Raw genomic sequence first — 16,548 nt, 5'->3', positions numbered from 1 at the left:
CAGATATGTGAGGGTCCATGCGCATGTCCGTGCTCCTGCACAGATGTGCACATGTGCAGAGTCCCAAGTCTTCTGCTTATTTGCCCTCCACCTTATTCATTGAGTCGGGGTCTCTCCAGTAAACCCAGAACTCTGCAATATGGCTAGTCTTAGCTAGCCAGCTTACCCTAGGGATCCCTGTCTCCTCCTTCTGAGCTCTAGAATTGCAGGTGGCCACCATGCCCAAGTAACATTTGCACAAATGCATTTAAGCAGTGCTCGTGTTTACAACACAAGTGTTTTAACCACTGAGCCACCTCCCTGGTCCACTTAGCAGGCATTGCTTCACTTACCATTGGACTATCCAAGAGTGCGGATTCTGGAGCTTGTGTCTCACCCACTACCCTCTTTTCCTTGCAGCTGTTTTCATAGGTACTTGCACTGTAGGCAGAGTAGGTCCTTACACCCTCATCACTCTCCTGAAAAACACCAACATCCTTATCGTCTTTAAGACAGATTACAAACAGCCATAATGGGTAAGCTGGAGAAGGGTAGACGAGCTACTAAACTGGCCACTGGCCTTGGGCATAGGGAATCACGGGGTACGTGAAGAGGATCCAATCTCACGATGGGACATGCTTCATACTGTCAGAGCACCGTTTGGCTACGATAGAATTCACCAGATTCCATATTTGCAGATTTTCAGGGACTTTGTGTCTCCATCGATGAGGAGGAAAACTGTAACAATCACATTCTTGCAGAACAAAATGTATAGCAGTTTGGGTTTTCAGATTGTCTGATTTCATGCACTACTGTATTTAGTGTTAAAACGTATTCCTCCTCTAGTACCAGTTAGTTACACTGTGAGAATGAAGGTGGGGGAGGGGAAGCTGGGGAGCCCTGAGCCTCCTAATTCTTGGGGGATTGTTGGGTTGCAAGTATGGGCACTTCTTGCTGTTTCTCTCCCTTTAGTTACCTGGCCCTGGCATCTCTCTTGTTAGGAGAGGTCACCTACTTGGCCTCCATACTAACAGATGTTTTGAAGTGTGGCCCAATAGTTGACGCATGAATCACAGTTCCTTTCCTTAGATCTTTTAGTATTCAGCATTTCCAGAGCAATGGGGTGGGGTGAGGCCAAGGATGAGAGGTTGGCCCAGTGCCCCTTCCGCCTGGGATGATTGTGACTACCATATCAGCTTTCTTCTGTGCTGTTCCCTGGCAACCTCATGCTTTCTGGGGTCCTATTCATGCTAATATGTGCCAAAGTAGTCCTAGATATAAATAGCCATCAAGCAAGCTTGTCAACGCTGGCTTTACACCCTGAAATCACAGCTCTTCTTTCCTACTGAAACGCTCTTTTTTCTGCTCAATATTTTGGTTCTTGACAAAAGGAAGAGACTGTTCCCACATGAGCATAGACAGGAAGAGAGTGAATATATGTTTAGTGATAGTTATTTCTGATGCTAATTCTGTACCTAGGATACCTGATGTAGTAACATCCCAAAGTCCAGGGAAGAGCCGAAGGTGGGTGGAAGGTGAAAAGGATAAGAAAGAATGATGAGCAGAAAAGATGCATGGCATTCAGATATGGTACCCATGTTTTCTGACTTCAGTGAGAAGAGACCGTATTAAATGGGGAATAATCTAGAGAGGAGCAAATGAAGCTAGCGAAAGTGTCCTTGGCGTGCATGTCTGTTCTGCAGATTTCTCTGTGTGCTTTAGAAAAGAAAGCCCCTCATACGTTCACACCACTGGAAGTTTGCCAAAGTCTCATCTTTGCCAGTCCGCATCTCTTAAAATGTCATCTTAGGGTACATAAGTTGACAAATATTTCCTTTAAAAATGCTACCTTTTTAATGGCATATTCAGAGACATCCTAGAAGACTCTGTTGGATAGGAAATAATGGTGATAATAGCAAATCCGTGTTTGTTTGTTTGTTTGTTTGTTTGTTTGTTTTTTATGTTGTCTGCCCAAAATAAGACGAGTTTTATATGCATTGTCTCCTTTAGTTGTCACATAATTGCATTTCTCAGAGATGCTATCATTGTCTTAACAGAGAACAAGTCTAAGCCAAGAGAAGCTATGTGTCCCCAGCAGCACAGTGTTAAGATGGCAGTTATGTGTCCCCAGTAACACCTTGTTAAGATGGCAGTTATGATACCAGCTGATGTCTGCCTGACTTCAAACCCTCTGTTCCATTTGGGAGCAGGGTGAAGCCCTCGTGCCCAGCTGTCATTTCCCGTTTTAGTTTCCATGCACAGCCACCTCTTGGACTCTGTTCTTTGCTGGCTTCATGAATCCACTCTTCCTTTTGTTTGTATTACCACTGGACATCCCTCAGAGTCAGAAGAACTTAATATCTGCTTGCTTTCACTCCAGCCCTTCATGCTAACTGTAGATGACATGCCTAACTGGTAAAGCAAAGAGTGAGTGCCTGCTTAGTCGTGGCTCTGGGTCACAACCCTCCAGTGTGACTAACACTGAATGCTTTCCTTTTCTGATGATCAAAACTATGTGTGTCTTTCTTTCTGCATGACCTTAAGGGTGTCATCTCATGTCTTCTCAAGCCTTGAGTCTGAAGTTAATAGGTGGGCTGAATAATCTTCATGATGGCTCACATTTCAATTATTTGATAAATTGACCCTCTGTGAATTGATAGCCCATAAGTTACAGCCTACAGCCTTTCATCTGTAACCGTGCCAAGACCCTTTCATTAGTCAACTGAAATGATAATTCACTGCAGGGCATTAGACAGGCCCCAAAGGGTTAATATACCTCAAAATGGCCAAGAGAGAAGCAGGGTGTGTCTTCAGCTAAGGGGCAAGGTGGGCTTTTATTAATGTGAGTGATTGTATCTGTTCTTTATAATGCCTTCACTTCCAGAAGTGTTGACGACACTGTAGTAAAAAGGTGTTGAAGTCAGAAGTCTTAGCAAAGCTTAGCCACTCTCTTTTTAGGAGGCTGAGTTATCAGAGGACTCTGAAGGCATCTTCCAAGGCATTTCTCGAAGGTCCTTGCGTCCAGGCATTCTCACAGGGAGGTAGATGTGAACAATTTATCTGGCTCACCCAGCTCCTTGTCTAGTCTAAGGATTAACATGGTGATCATGGAGATGGACAGTATTTAAAGCTTGGCTCTGCTGCTTCTCGGTTTGGGGACCTTAGGTAAGTGATGTTACTCTTAGGCCCTCAGCATCTTTGTCTATGTAAAAGACCCCCTAATATCGCCTGAGCCATATGTGTCTTTGGAGTTAAACGAGAGAAGCCAATGCACTTTAGCCCAGTGTCCTGTTCATATTAACAATTAAGTAAGAGATGCCTAACCTAGTGGTTAGTAATTGTGACCAGAGTTTATCTTTGGGTGGCTTTTTTGACTCTTCCCTTGCAGTGGCACATTCGTTCCGCAGTAGCACTGAGAGACTCTAAGGGGTTCTTTTCTTTATGAATATGATATGTCGATCATGGTGCTGTTCGGTGGTGGCTGTAGGTTTTGTGTGACCATTCATTTCATAAATAGGTTCTGACTGGCCACAGTGTACACAGAAATAAATTAAAATGTGTCAACTGTGGCTGCTCTCTACTGCCTGTTTCCATCTTCCAGATGGTTCTCCAGGCCCGCCACTCCCCAGTGTTTGAAACTGTGACCCCCAAGTCTGTAGCCTTGTATCCATGTTGTTTTCATGGCAGAGCAAAAGCTATAGGCAGCTGTCCTTTTGCCTCCCCCATTACTGTGACCCTCATCCCTGTTCACTTCATGTGCTGCTGTATTGGCACATGCATGGCTGACATGCCTGAGCATTGCACACAGCGTTGCATCCTTACTGATGGCACACTTGCTTCCCGGGTGGCGTTTCACTTTGTTTTGTTAAAGGCAAAATGAAGCTAGAATACAGCAAAGCTTCTTGTTATGACCAATCATTTTTAATGTCATGATTTAGGTATTCTTTTCAAATTCTGTAGCGTCAGAGGGAAAAGCCTGGAGAAGTAATAAATGCAGTGTCTAAATAGAACTCTGTCCACCTCAGAATGATGTTAGCCTTCTGACTGCCAAGGTCGCCTACAATAGTCTCTCTTTGCTGCTAATCGGCCCCAGTACATGACATTCTCTTGGTCTTTCCATCATTATTCTCTACCTGCAATTAGCCAATCCTGGGCTTAGAAGCATATACTAGCTGATCAGGATCCCTCACTAAGCATTTCATGTAGACACAACCTCATCTGTCAAGACCACAAATCATCTGTGCAGGCGCTAAACAAGGGCTGTCATCCTGGACCACCCACTAACTCACATCTTTCAAACATCTGGTACAGTTCAGCCAGTCCTGGCCCACAGCCTCCCAGACCTGAAACCTTCAAGCTCCACCCAGATGCTTTCTACTATCCATATTCCATGAGCACACCTGACCCCCATCCTCTTCTTCTTACCTTCACTTTCCCCTCTTCTTCCTTCTGGGTTCTTTATGATGAACTTGCCACATCTGTATAGAACTCCATCATCACGAGGAAGTCCATATCCTCAACAATGGCACAGCCAGGAGAATTCATTCTCTTTTGGTATCCAGCCCTTCTTAATCAGACATGGACACCAGGGTTGTTTCCAGACTTCTTGATGATTAGAGAACCATGACCCTTAGCACAAGTGAAAAGACAAGGATCCTCTAAGACCAGGGCCAGTGCACCAGACCCACATCCATCCTCATATATAGAGCTGCTTCTCCAGAGGCCTGAAGCCTTGGGAAGAAATTATGAACACACTGCCTTCATCTTGAGTTCCATTCCCACCAGCAGAGTTGAAATGCAAGGATTTTAATTTTTAGACTGTAGTGAGTTGAAAGTGTCAGCACATCTGAATGCAGCCCAGCTCTGAGCATGCCCTTTGAATGGCCTCACAGAAACAAAGCTTGAAATCCCAAGCATTCGGCTGGCTGACCTTGGTGCTTCTAAGTACCAAGCAGTGATTATGTTGTTCAGAATCTTGCTCAAATTTGGGGGCAAAGAGGGGAGGGGCAAGGAAGAATCAATCTCTTAAATAAGTTGAGTCATTTCCCGAGAGAAAAAAAAAAAAGCCAGGCTTACTGGCAAACTAGGAGGCTATTTCGGCTGCAAAATGTAAGGAATTAAATGTTCCCAGGAACAAGAACTTTCAGATATGTAGCCAATAAATAACAAATACTAGATGACGTGCTAAATATAACAACCGTGTCTTTGGTGACGCAGGTTGATGTAAATGTCATCTTTGCCTGGGAAAAGACTGGGAATGATCAGACGGAATTTCCCCTCGGAATGTAAGAGCTAGAACCTGTGTTTATTTGATTATCAAAGTGACAGCTCCTTTATGAAGTCATAATAGACACATTAATAAGCCTGTTAGAGTTGAGTATTTCAACAAACAGCTGCTTTTCTTCATAGGTAATTTAGAAAATGTTAAATGAAGAATGTTTGCTGTCAGATGAGACACCTTGAGGATTTCCTGATCACTTTGAGATCTTAATAATTCCAGGCAAATAACATGTGTGGTGAGCCATGCTTAAGTTTTGCATTCTTTTTTTTTTTCTATTGTCACTTGTATTCAAGTCTCATCTAAAGAAAATGCACATAGAAATGGGTAGAGAGCAGCTAATCTAGATATCGAAGGCATCATATTTAGAACCTGGATCATTCATCACCGGCTTGTTGGCAATAGATGCTAATGGATTAGTGGCATACTTTGAATAAATTATTGACAGCAAGATTCTTGATCACAATAATAGCACTGTTATTGCTCCCAACAGAAATATAGTTACTTGTACTGGAACAGCACGTGTGACACTGTATATAAAGCAATGTGGTTGTTCTATTTTGCAAAAACCTTTTGACTTGTCTCTAGTAACAGTACCTATCTCTATTAGGGAACTGTGTTAGGATGTTGGGATCGCTAAACTATCCAAGTCTTAGCGCTAATAACATCTTAGGGCAGTGTCTGGCACATAGTGAATGCGAGAATGTTGAGACTTTTCTAATTCTGACTCTAGAGATCGTTACCTTCTTTTAGACTGTGTCTTCTACTGACCCTGGCTGATTATTAACTGTTTCACAAAGTCTTTTCCTACTTCACATTGAGAGCCAACTTCTTTGCACAGCTTGCATGCTGAAATGACTTTTCCTAAGAATATATTTGCTCTAAGTTCACCCATGTCTATTTGATGAGCAAAAAAAAAAAAAAAAAAAAAAAAACCCAAAAAACAAAAAACAAAACAACCTAGGATTTTACTCTAGTCAAGCAAATGTTACCACCCACTCACTATTCTCTATGCTTTCTGTCAGACCCATTTCCTACAAATAAAAACACTCTTGATTCTCAGTGCTTTTTCTCCCAGTATGCATCATCTTTTAAATGGTAGCAAATATTATCACCATCTGTTCAGCTGCCCAAACTAGAAATGGAAATCTCATCTTTGCCCTCTTCCCCCTTTTCCCACAACTTTCCCCACCCAAACCTTTACACTCATCCCAGCCACTGCCGCCTTTTTCTGGCACAAATAGGGTGGCTTTCTTCATGGCTTCTCTCCTTTCCATTTACCCTGTATTCGGATCTAGTACTTGACTCAGTAGTCAAAGTAGAAGTTTTGAAACAAAAATTAGATCATTCCTTATCCTAAATTAAGTCTCCTCAGAGATTTCCCATCATGTGCCGTATATAATTCAATCTCATTTTTCTGACCTACAAGCTCGGCTGGTGTAGCCCCGTGGAAGACTGCAGGGAGCCCTCTTCCAATCACTGCAGCTTATTTGTTTCTTAGACGTCGGCTCATGAATATTCATACACAGTACTTATATTTGTCATCACTTGAGCAACATTGAATTCCATTACTTGTCTATAAGCTCCCTGAGGTCAAGGACTATGTCAATTCTGTTATCACTGTATCTCCAGCATGTCCCATAATTTCTACCACATGGCATGTACGCAATAGATGTTTTTGTTCATTAAGCAAATGAATTTATCCCAAATTGTAATTATGACCTCATCTTTTCTTATTGAAGTAACATTTTAAAAATTATGAACTGGTGACTTACAATAGACATTATCTTTGTGCAAATCTTTACCCATTCTCAGAGACTGAAGTTCTAAGATCCTCGTCACAAGAAGCCTTTGAAAAAGATCCTCAGTACTCTACATGTACCCAAACTCTGTAGGTTAATTGTCACAGGTTTTGTTTGGATACAGACCTTCCAACTAGTCTCGCTCCTTCCAAATTGTAAAACATTACGATTTCCAAAATAGCTACTCCAAATCATATATATTCATGAATATTTCACATCTTAAAGTGAATAGTTAAAGCCAAATGTGTTAATATACATATTTTAAATTTCTCTACCAGCTGCAGTTGAAATTTTTATAGTGGTTTGTTTTAAACAGAAAAACATGTTTGGCACATTTATGAATGATGTAACTATGAAGATGTCTAGTAATAATGATAAAATTCGTATTAGGCTCCTTGTTTTACATGGAGCTGTTTGTCTATTAGGCATCAAAGGGCACTTTGGTAATTTAAGACAAAAAAAATAACAAAGTTATTGGGAGGAATAAGAAATGTGAAGTCGAGAGAAATGTAATGTGAAATCTGTTTTCATTGAGACTTTACCTTTTATTCTTCATTCTTAAATTTACTCCCCTCTAGAAAGCAAGGCTATTATAGTAGGAAATAAAATGTCTTTAAAGATCTGAGCCATTAGTTTCGGATGGCGATAGTAAGGACTCTGTAATTGCTAATGAGGCCTTGGATGTTGAATGTCTCAGTGCGTCCATTGGGGCCAGCCTCTTGCCTGTTCTACAAGAAGCTGTCACATCAAATTCTTGTCCAGGCTCCATGGGCACTTTGATTCCTAAACCTTTCTGAGAAACCTAATCTGAAATCAAAGTCAAGTTTCTTAGATGTGGTCAGACAAGGTCACATTTAAAACAGTCCAGTGAACTCACAGATCAAAGTTGAAAGGTAATGCCTCCCTCCTGAAGTTGGCACGGACTTACTCACCAGCTAACCTTTCAGTTTTTTTTTTTTTTCTTTCTTGCCTTTTTCACCTCTTTCCAATGGGCTGGGGAAATGAGAGCTTTTTCCCTTAAAGAAATAGCTTGAGAGTTTCCTTAAATATCGTCTTTAAAAAAATTGAACATGGCCATGTTGGCAGTGCACTTCATACCAATGAGTGAATCAGGAGACATTTTACTGAAGGTGTGTTTTACTGTTCTGTCGTGGGACTTCCCTCAGTTAAAAAAAACCATAATAATTTCAGGATCATGAGGTGGTTTTCAGGTTAAATTGTCATGATCTTCTCATGCTGCTGTAGCCACCAACATACCACACAGGGCTGCTGCTATAATGCATGGGCTTTTTTTTTTTTTTCCACCTTTCTTCCCTGTAAGGCTTTGAGTTACTCTCCAGAATGGCTCTGGAAAGAAGCAGGTAATGGTAACTCTCATTAGACGTGATCTTATCATCACTTTACACTTTTTGTGTGTTTTTTTTTTTTAAATCACAGTCACTATGATTAAAAAAACAACAACAACCTTGCCGTTGCTTTATATTGCAGTGTTCTGTCTCTTGTGGTCGAGGGCATAAACAACGAAATGTTTACTGCTTGGCCAAAGATGGAAGCCATTTAGAGAGTGATTACTGTAAGCACCTTACTAAGCCGCATGGGCACAGAAGGTGCCGAGGAGGACGCTGCCCCAGATGGAAGGCTGGCGCATGGAGTCAGGTGAGCACCGTTTCTCTACCCAAACGCTCCCTTCTGTTCCTCCCCATGCCTGACCCCAGCACAGTCAGTCACCTGTGTTTCTCTGCATTGTGTTCATTTTACAAACTAGCAGGACTCTTCACCTGGGCAGGCTGGGTGGCCTTGGACAAGCGACTTCAGTCACCAGCGACTTCAGTCAACTGAGCTTTGGCTTGTACCTAAGTGGCGCAGTTGTGAGGTTGAATCTTAGACGGTGATAGACAACAGATATCAAACACAAAGTAGCCCTTCGGTATCTGGCTGGTGGCCTTGTGTTATCATTCGCCACTTAGAAAAGCCCAGCTGAGATTGCACTGAGGTGAGCTCTTGTCACCTGACAGGAACTGAGGCTCAGTTTACCTTGGAGATTCTCAAAGAGAGTACTTTCTTATCACTGTCCTGGCATACCTAAGAGAAACAACCAGGAGGGTGTAGTTTGAATTACCATTTCAGAGGATATCCGTCTATCATGGATGGGAATGCTTGGCCCCTGGCACAGCACAGCCTGTGAGCCAGCCTTTGGGGGCACAGCTGTTCACATCTTGGCAAACCAGGAAGCAGAGAGACAGAGCTAAACGTGGGACCAATCTGTAACCCCCAAAGGCAACTTCCAATGACCTCTCTCCAGTAGTTACACCTCTCACCCCAAAGGTTCCACAGCCTCACAAAACAGCACCGCCATCTGTGAACTAAGATGAACCCGAGGGACAGTTCACCTTCAAACCATAGCAGTTGTCAGTATAAAATATCCTCTCTGCCTGTTTGCCTCTTTACAACTGAGATTGGGGACATGAAGGGAGAGTGTTCTATTATTTTGTAGCTGTGCAACATTGAGCGGTTTGTTTGACCTTCCTGAGCCTACTTCATGGGGTTCTTAGGAGGATTTTAGCTCTGTCTCTCTGCCTCCTGACCTCCCAGTGATCTGCTCAATGAACAACAAGCGCTTTGCTCAGGGGGCCTGAATACAGTAAACGCTCCAGAGTGATAGTTTGTTTGGATGAGAGTAATGTATGTATGCTCTAGATGGAGACGAGAAGAGGAACCCAGGACACCAGCCACAACTTCTTGTTGCAGCTGCAGAAGCAACTTTAAAAGCTGGGCAAATTAAAGTCACTTGCACCTAACCCTTAGAGGAGGTCTCACAACCCCACTGCTTGTATGTTTTCTCATCGTGGTTTAAGGTGCTTGCTTGAAAGTAACAAGGTTCCATTTCTTTGAAAACATTCTATGCTTAATGCTGAGCCTTCTCTCTGCTGATTGGATTCAGCAGGAGCTTTGCAGTCTCCTTCTCCGATGTGGTGGTGACTCATGTCAATGACTCCTAAGGGTCCGTAAAAACTAGGCTCAAGGTGGGTGGCCTTGGGAAGAATTCTTCCAGCTTTGGATGCAGCCATATTAACACCAGAAGAGCTGAGGATTTTCCATTTTAATATTCTAGTGGAAAATTCCTCTAGAAATCTGAATGCTGCCCGAGTGTCCTTTGCTGACGTCATTGTTCTCTATACCCAAGTTCCACATAACAGAAGAGCTCAGCACAGTGTATCATTCCCCAGCATGGTAGCTTTGTCCCGCTCAAGGCTTGTGTCATAAAGAAACATCTGGGGTTTGCTTGTTGGCTTTAATTTGGCAGTCAAAGAATCTGTGTTCTGTCCTCCTCCGGCTTCTGTTGGGGATCATGTTCAAGGCAGTATGTCATACTTGTCATCCTCCTTAATGGTTTCTAAGTGGCCATTATCATCTTTTAACTTCCAGTCCTTTTGTTTTTGGAGCTCTTCAGTTCGTGCAAGGCCTGCAGCTAACGTTATTTAAGATGTCACACTAATTAGGTTGTCCTCTTGTAGACTTTCATGCTCTGTTACTCTTCATTCTGCTCCGTGCCCTTTTCTTATCTACTTATCTAATGCATTTCCCCCCCAGAATATTAAGAGCATGTAAACACCGTACGTCTTAAAGGCCAATTTATTCACTAAAGAGATGCATAAAAGAATCTTTTGCTCCTTGTTAGTAAACACAGACTGAGTTTTATTACAATATCCAGGAGGAGCCTAAAATTGCTTATAGAGCTAGGATGGTTAGGTCTGAGGCCCTTTTTATTTGTTTGTTCATTTGTTTGTTTTTCAAATATAGATAGTAGTATTATCAAAATGCCTCCCTAGGAAAAAAACACACCTGTTCAAGACAATCACTCAGAATTGATTTTTAGGGGTACAATTATAAAAGGAAGAAAGATCTGAACATCACTGGGCCACTGGCTGATGGAGAAAGATGGTCTGCATGATTAAGGATTATTGGCGCTAATTATCTGGTGGTAAACAAGAATATTCCTAAGGCAATGATATTAAGCAAAAGTAATGAGCGCCCACTTGCTACAATATTTAAATTTTATATGTGGCCTTTCTATTTTCTGCTAGTAGCTACACTCCAGTCATCTTGTCTTCAAGGTATAAAGAATAATTAGTACAGTTTTTCATCATGTCAAATGTCTGATGATAAGACACATTGAATGTTGGCACAGGACTCTACATACTTAATAATCCTTCCCAAAATGGAGTGTTTTTTGAGATGTAAAGTGGATGTTTCATTTCTGTGTCCTTTGAAATCTTGAAGCTGTAAAGGAACTTCACTTTTTAAAAAAAAATCCTCACTAAAGTCTTAAAGGATTTCTTTTTCACTCAAGCGTTCATGTCCAATTTGTTTGGATGATTTTGATCAAGAGCTAAGGGATGCTGATGCAATTTTAAGACAAAAATCGCCATTGGGTTCTGGATTCAGCCTGATGCTGTGAAGGCTCAATGTTCTTCTCCTGGGGCCAAAGGCTTCCAGGGTACAGTTTGCTAGGATTATGCTGATCCTCTAGGAAGCCCTCTCCCACCCCTAAAATGATGGGGGAGAACACATTGGGTGGAAAGTTACACTTCTTTATTAATCAGTCTGAGTTCTCTTCATCAGTTCATTCATCATCACTCCTGAGTCACTGGCCTTTTCTCAGTTTAACACCTTTGGGGTCAGGCTGGGCCTTACACACCATGGGATGTCTTAATGTACTCCCTTACCGACATAATATGGAAAGGAATGCTGTAAAGCCCTTGTGCCTTGGATTCATAAGAATTCGTTTTTTTAAGTGATCTCCGTTGCAAATGTAGAAATGAAACTGGCAGATTGCCCTTCGAATCACCCGCCGTTCTTGGTGTTGACTTTTCCTGTAGTGAGAAGGAAAGCAAGCAGATTGTGGTGGTTGCTGCAGGAGGCTCTTCCCGTGTCTTCTGGTAAATATGCAGCTCGTGCCCTTTGAGAAATTAAGGAAGTGATCATGTGAGTGGTGATGAGAAATAGCGTTGTTTTGATACTTTCTGGTCTCTTGGTTATTTGGGGTTTTATTTCAGCCATGAGCCTTGATGGTGCATCACTGTTTGCATACAAGCTTCTCATCCCAGCTTTTCCTGCTCTAGTCTAAAACATTGCCTCATGGCAGCACTGTGTTGTAAAACTAGGATCCCAGTTCTAATCCACAGTGGCATTGCCACATTGCCTTGCTAAATTTGATTTTGATTCAAGTTTTTGTTTGTTTGTTTTTCCTTGAACTGAGGCAATTGTCTCTGGTCTTCACTTTATTTATTTATGGAATATCTACTGGAAAGGTTTATTAGGAAATAAAAATTATTCTATAGAAGATCCTTAGCACACTGCTTACGACTCAACAAGAGGTAATCTTGTACCACATGAGACAATTAGCAATGTCTGGAGGAAAAGGGAGAATGCTTCCAAGTGTCTACAGTGCTCAGAGCATCCCTGCAACCTAGAAGCACTTTACTGAGACCCTTATATAGAATCCAGCATATGGGACGCACTCAGGGAAGGTTATTATTTATAGAGGTTGATTTATACACCCATTTTCAAGTTAGTTCTTGCTTTGAAATGATGGTACCACTGTAATACTTAAAGAAATTGTGGGGGGTGGAAAAAATCCCTTCTAGTCTTTCAGGTCTATGTTGATTCCCCAAACATGAGGAATTTCACAGATTTGTTTGTTTGTTTGTTTTGTTTTTTTAAATCTATATTAGTGTCAAGTTCCGCTCAAGCCAGTGAGTTCTGCAGTCTGGCACTGCACAGCAGGGGACTAAGGAGATGAAGCCTGGCTCCCAGCTCAGCAGTTCGCCATGAAAAACATCTCCTTTCACACCCTTTCAAACAGACTGGCCTGTCAAGATGATGGGAGGGGCACGTTAATAAGGGCGGTGCAGATGGCCTCTGCCTTGGAACTAAAAAGTTCACTGAGCATAACTAGATCCAGGATCGTGCTGGGGACATTCTGATGCTGGTTTTTTTTTCTCAGGGATTCTGCATGAATCTCTCAGAATTTATCAAGAAAGCTGACTGTCTCTGCACGTAAATGTTGTTGTCTGTGAACCAGTGCAAAAGAATGAAACGCAGTTGCAGGAGATCTCTTTCTGCCCAGACATGATGCATTGTCCAGACAGGCAGGGTTTGCACTTCACTCCTCACTGAAGGCATGGTGATAGTCTTTAATTAATAAAAGTATCATTTCAAAGTTGCCCTCAATATTATGACAATCAGAAGCCAGAACAACATATTACGCGATAAAAATTTCCTGTGTCTTCATTTGTCTTATGCAGAATTATGAAACATTGTAAGAAGTGACCATTAAAACTGTAGATATTATGACCCTTAGTCCCTTCCCTTCACTGCACTTTAGGTACTTCTTTTTAATAATGATAGCATTGAAAGAAGGTTTGGGGGCCTGGGGAAATAGCTCAGCAGGAAAGCGCATGCTCTGCCAGCATAACGATGGAGTTTAGATCCCTGGCACACGGTCAAAGTCTGACCATTGTAGTCATTGCTAGGGAGGCAGAACCTGGGAGATCTCTGGTGGTTGTTGACCAGCCAGTGTAAGCTGTGAGCACTGTTCAGTGAAAGACTCTTCCTCAAAAAAAAAAAAAAAAAAAAAAAATAGAGTGGAGAACTTTTGGAGAAGATACCCCACACTGACTACTGGCCACCATACACATGCCTGCATACAACAAAGGAATTTCATTTACTCAACAGTCTAATTAGGACTAGATGCTCTAAAGGTCTTCCCCATGTTTCTTTGTTGTGAAAACATTATGCAGTTTTCAACTTATATCAGCTTTGTATCAAATTCCAGTGTGTTTACATCATTATTCTCTTTATCTCCGATGCACATTGTTCTAGAAGTATAGTCTTGGATTTAAGAGTCCAGATTCAACTATCCAAAACTCTTTGGTTGTTGTTGATGACATTTGAATGTTTCTGTCCTTTGCTGGGTAACTCCACTCCCGTTCTTTTCAGTATTACCAGTGTAAAACATTACTCACGTGGACCCTGTGAGCATTAAGTGGCTGTTGTCTGGAGACAAAGCCATCCAAAGCATTTAAGACTCCTCGCCTTCTTCCAGAACATAATGACTTTAAAGTCTGGTTTCTTGTGGGTCACAAACTCATTCAATTCAATTAATCCAATTAAACCCAAACAATAGCAGCAACGTTGAGATGAAGCATTGTCTTCGGTTCACTTTGATGTGAGCTATGGGCCTCTTCCCTAGCATAGATTTGTCTGAAACAATGGGATTTCCCAAGCTGCCTTCTCAAAAGGAGTTTAAGCTGCAGAAGCATCCACTTGGGTGTACATCTTGACAAAATTTCCATCGTTTGCAGAGCACCTTGAATTTTCCTACAAGTTAATCGGACAAGCGTGCAATCGTAGCATGAAGAGCCTGGTTCTGTTCTAAGAAAAGACTTCCTCTTGGCTACATGGCATGAATGTCTGATAACTTTGTTTTCTCAACACCAGGCAAATTAATAGAGACTGAGTTACCACTACCACCCCCCCCCACCCCACCCCACCCCCGCGCCGCCAAAATTGCTAATAACCTTTAATAACTAAGTGTGGTATTATGCAGTTCTTTCTAATCAAAGGTTGCCTTTGGTTTTTGGCTGCCAAAACCTTAATAAAGACAATAATTCTTGGCTTGCCCATAAGTGAGATTATGTAACCAGCAATGAGGAAACCATTAAAAAATTAATTTAAGGGAAAGTTAATTGGTGTTTTGCAACTTGGTCAACAAAATGTTTCATAGTGATTAATGGGATTTTTCAAGGACTGAAAACATTAAGCCTGAGGAAATTATTTTTCCTTATTAGCTTTTATTCTTCATCTATTCATTTGAGATTATAAGTAGGCAGAGATACTTAAGTGAATTCCATGATTTAAACAAACAAACAACAAGCGAAGAAATGTTCTGTCTCCAGAAATAGAAAGGAGAAAATAAACGGGCTAGAGAAAGTCATACTTGCATGGCCTTAATTAATCATCAACGGTTAGTTCTCTGTGGCTTGGACTATAGAAGCATATTTCCTAGTTTTCACAAGCCATACACCTTCTAGGATGGAAGTCATACGCAGTTTTTAGTTAGTTAGTTAGTTAGTTAGTTAGTTAGTTTCAATGTGGTAGCATTACTTCTGGGTTGTGCCATTTCCCCATAATCTCTCCACCCTCCGTCTTCCACGGAGAGCTTTGGTTCATCCCCACCGTGGCTCCTGCTCCCTCTCCAGCCTTGGCAGTGAGTTTTCCAGCTTTTAGACATTGCCTTGGTGTCCCCCTCCTTGGAAATGAGAAAGCATTTTGACTGCTGTGAAAATCATTGGATTAAGAAAGCATTGCCCTCCTCTGTGACCCACCCCTTCCCGCCCTCCAGAACGAGCCCAAGTGCCTACTTACATCCTGTGTCTTCTCAGTGCTCTGTGTCCTGTGGCCAAGGCGTGCAGCAGAGGCATGTGGGCTGTCAGATCGGGACACACAAAACAGCCAGAGAGAGTGAGTGCAGCCCATACACCAGACCAGAGTCGGAGCGTGTCTGCCAAGCCTCGCCATGTCCTCTCTACACTTGGAGGGCAGAGCAATGGCAAGAAGTAAGTAGAGCCATGAAGTAAGTGCACACCTGCCTGCGGGTCGCTCCACCCCCTTGTCAGCATCATATCCGCACCCTATGGAGCCAGCCAAGCCGTGGAGCACAGTGGCATTGCTGGCTCCCACCCAAAAAGTTCGCTGTCAGGCTCTAGGCAATGCCTGTGTGTGTCTCCCCGTCTCCGCGAATGTTCCAGAGCTGTGTTCACTGAAAGGGTGTGTGCTGGGGGCGGGGGTGGAGGAGGGGGGAGCTTTAGCATGCCTTTGGCCAACAGCATACACACAGAGACAGCTTTCACAGGTGGGGAGATGGGAGGAAGAGTTTAATATGTCAGTCTTGCTTTTGTTGTTCTGTGTTAATTTAAATAGCCATAAACTGCAAGTCATACTTGAGGTAAAACCTGGTCTTTATTTTTCCTCTTTCTGTGGTATTGGCTGTCAGGGCGGGAAGAGGAGTGCTCATGTGAAACACTCATTAATTAGTGTAGAATTTCCAACGGTTTCAACAGTGGATGGAGTTTGAAGAGCTGCTGAGTTAATGCAGAAATAGGCCAGACTTATTTTTTCCTCCATTCCACAAGTTAATGCTTGACTAAAGCAGACGCTTAAGTGTCCATGATGGAAAGTCTAGTTGCCGGGGGAGTGGGGTGGGGTGGGGTGAAGAGGTGGTTTAAAACATTAGAAGGAGGTAACCCTAGTTTCCGGAACAGAATGTTAGATTGTAGAAAGAGAGGGACAGGATTGGGAAGTAAAATCAGACCTGCCGACATTGGAAGGAAATAAAATATGCATACTGCCTCAGCGGGAAGTGAGGAGTGGCCTGTGCTGAGAGCCGGTGGCTCTAGACTCAGTGTGGTTTGGAGGTCACTGGTC

At 42.4% G+C, this 16,548-nt stretch overlaps 1 protein-coding gene and 1 long non-coding RNA gene across 5 annotated transcripts in view; one reads left to right on the top strand and one right to left on the bottom strand.

The window, feature by feature from the left end:
- Nucleotides 1-15,628, bottom strand: part of LOC107399825 (uncharacterized) — a 34,557-nt gene extending 18,929 nt beyond the window's left edge. For both annotated transcript variants that reach the window (XR_013050040.1, XR_013050041.1), the window contains exons 1-4: nt 15,490-15,628; nt 4,405-4,608; nt 4,000-4,112; nt 333-458 (exon numbers count right to left, since the gene is read on the bottom strand). This is a non-coding gene — a long non-coding RNA (uncharacterized LOC107399825). The remainder of the gene's footprint in view (nt 1-332; nt 459-3,999; nt 4,113-4,404; nt 4,609-15,489) is intronic.
- The window catches only part of Adamts9 (ADAM metallopeptidase with thrombospondin type 1 motif 9), a 167,950-nt gene that overhangs the window by 107,944 nt on the left and 43,458 nt on the right, over nt 1-16,548 (top strand). For 2 of the 3 annotated variants that reach the window (XM_042273682.2, XM_006972558.4), the window contains 2 exons: nt 8,548-8,715; nt 15,507-15,680. In XM_042273682.2, coding sequence (XP_042129616.1) covers nt 8,548-8,715; nt 15,507-15,680 — 342 coding nt within the window. The remainder of the gene's footprint in view (nt 1-8,547; nt 8,716-15,506; nt 15,681-16,548) is intronic. The other variant, XM_042273685.2, reaches the window with a different exon arrangement.

The sequence above is a fragment of the Peromyscus maniculatus genome, chromosome 3 (assembly GCF_049852395.1).
Source record: "Peromyscus maniculatus bairdii isolate BWxNUB_F1_BW_parent chromosome 3, HU_Pman_BW_mat_3.1, whole genome shotgun sequence".
In the NCBI taxonomy this organism is placed as follows: Eukaryota; Metazoa; Chordata; class Mammalia; order Rodentia; family Cricetidae; genus Peromyscus; species Peromyscus maniculatus.
Note: the sequence above shows the minus strand (reverse complement) of the source record. Positions and strands in the feature narration are given on the sequence as shown.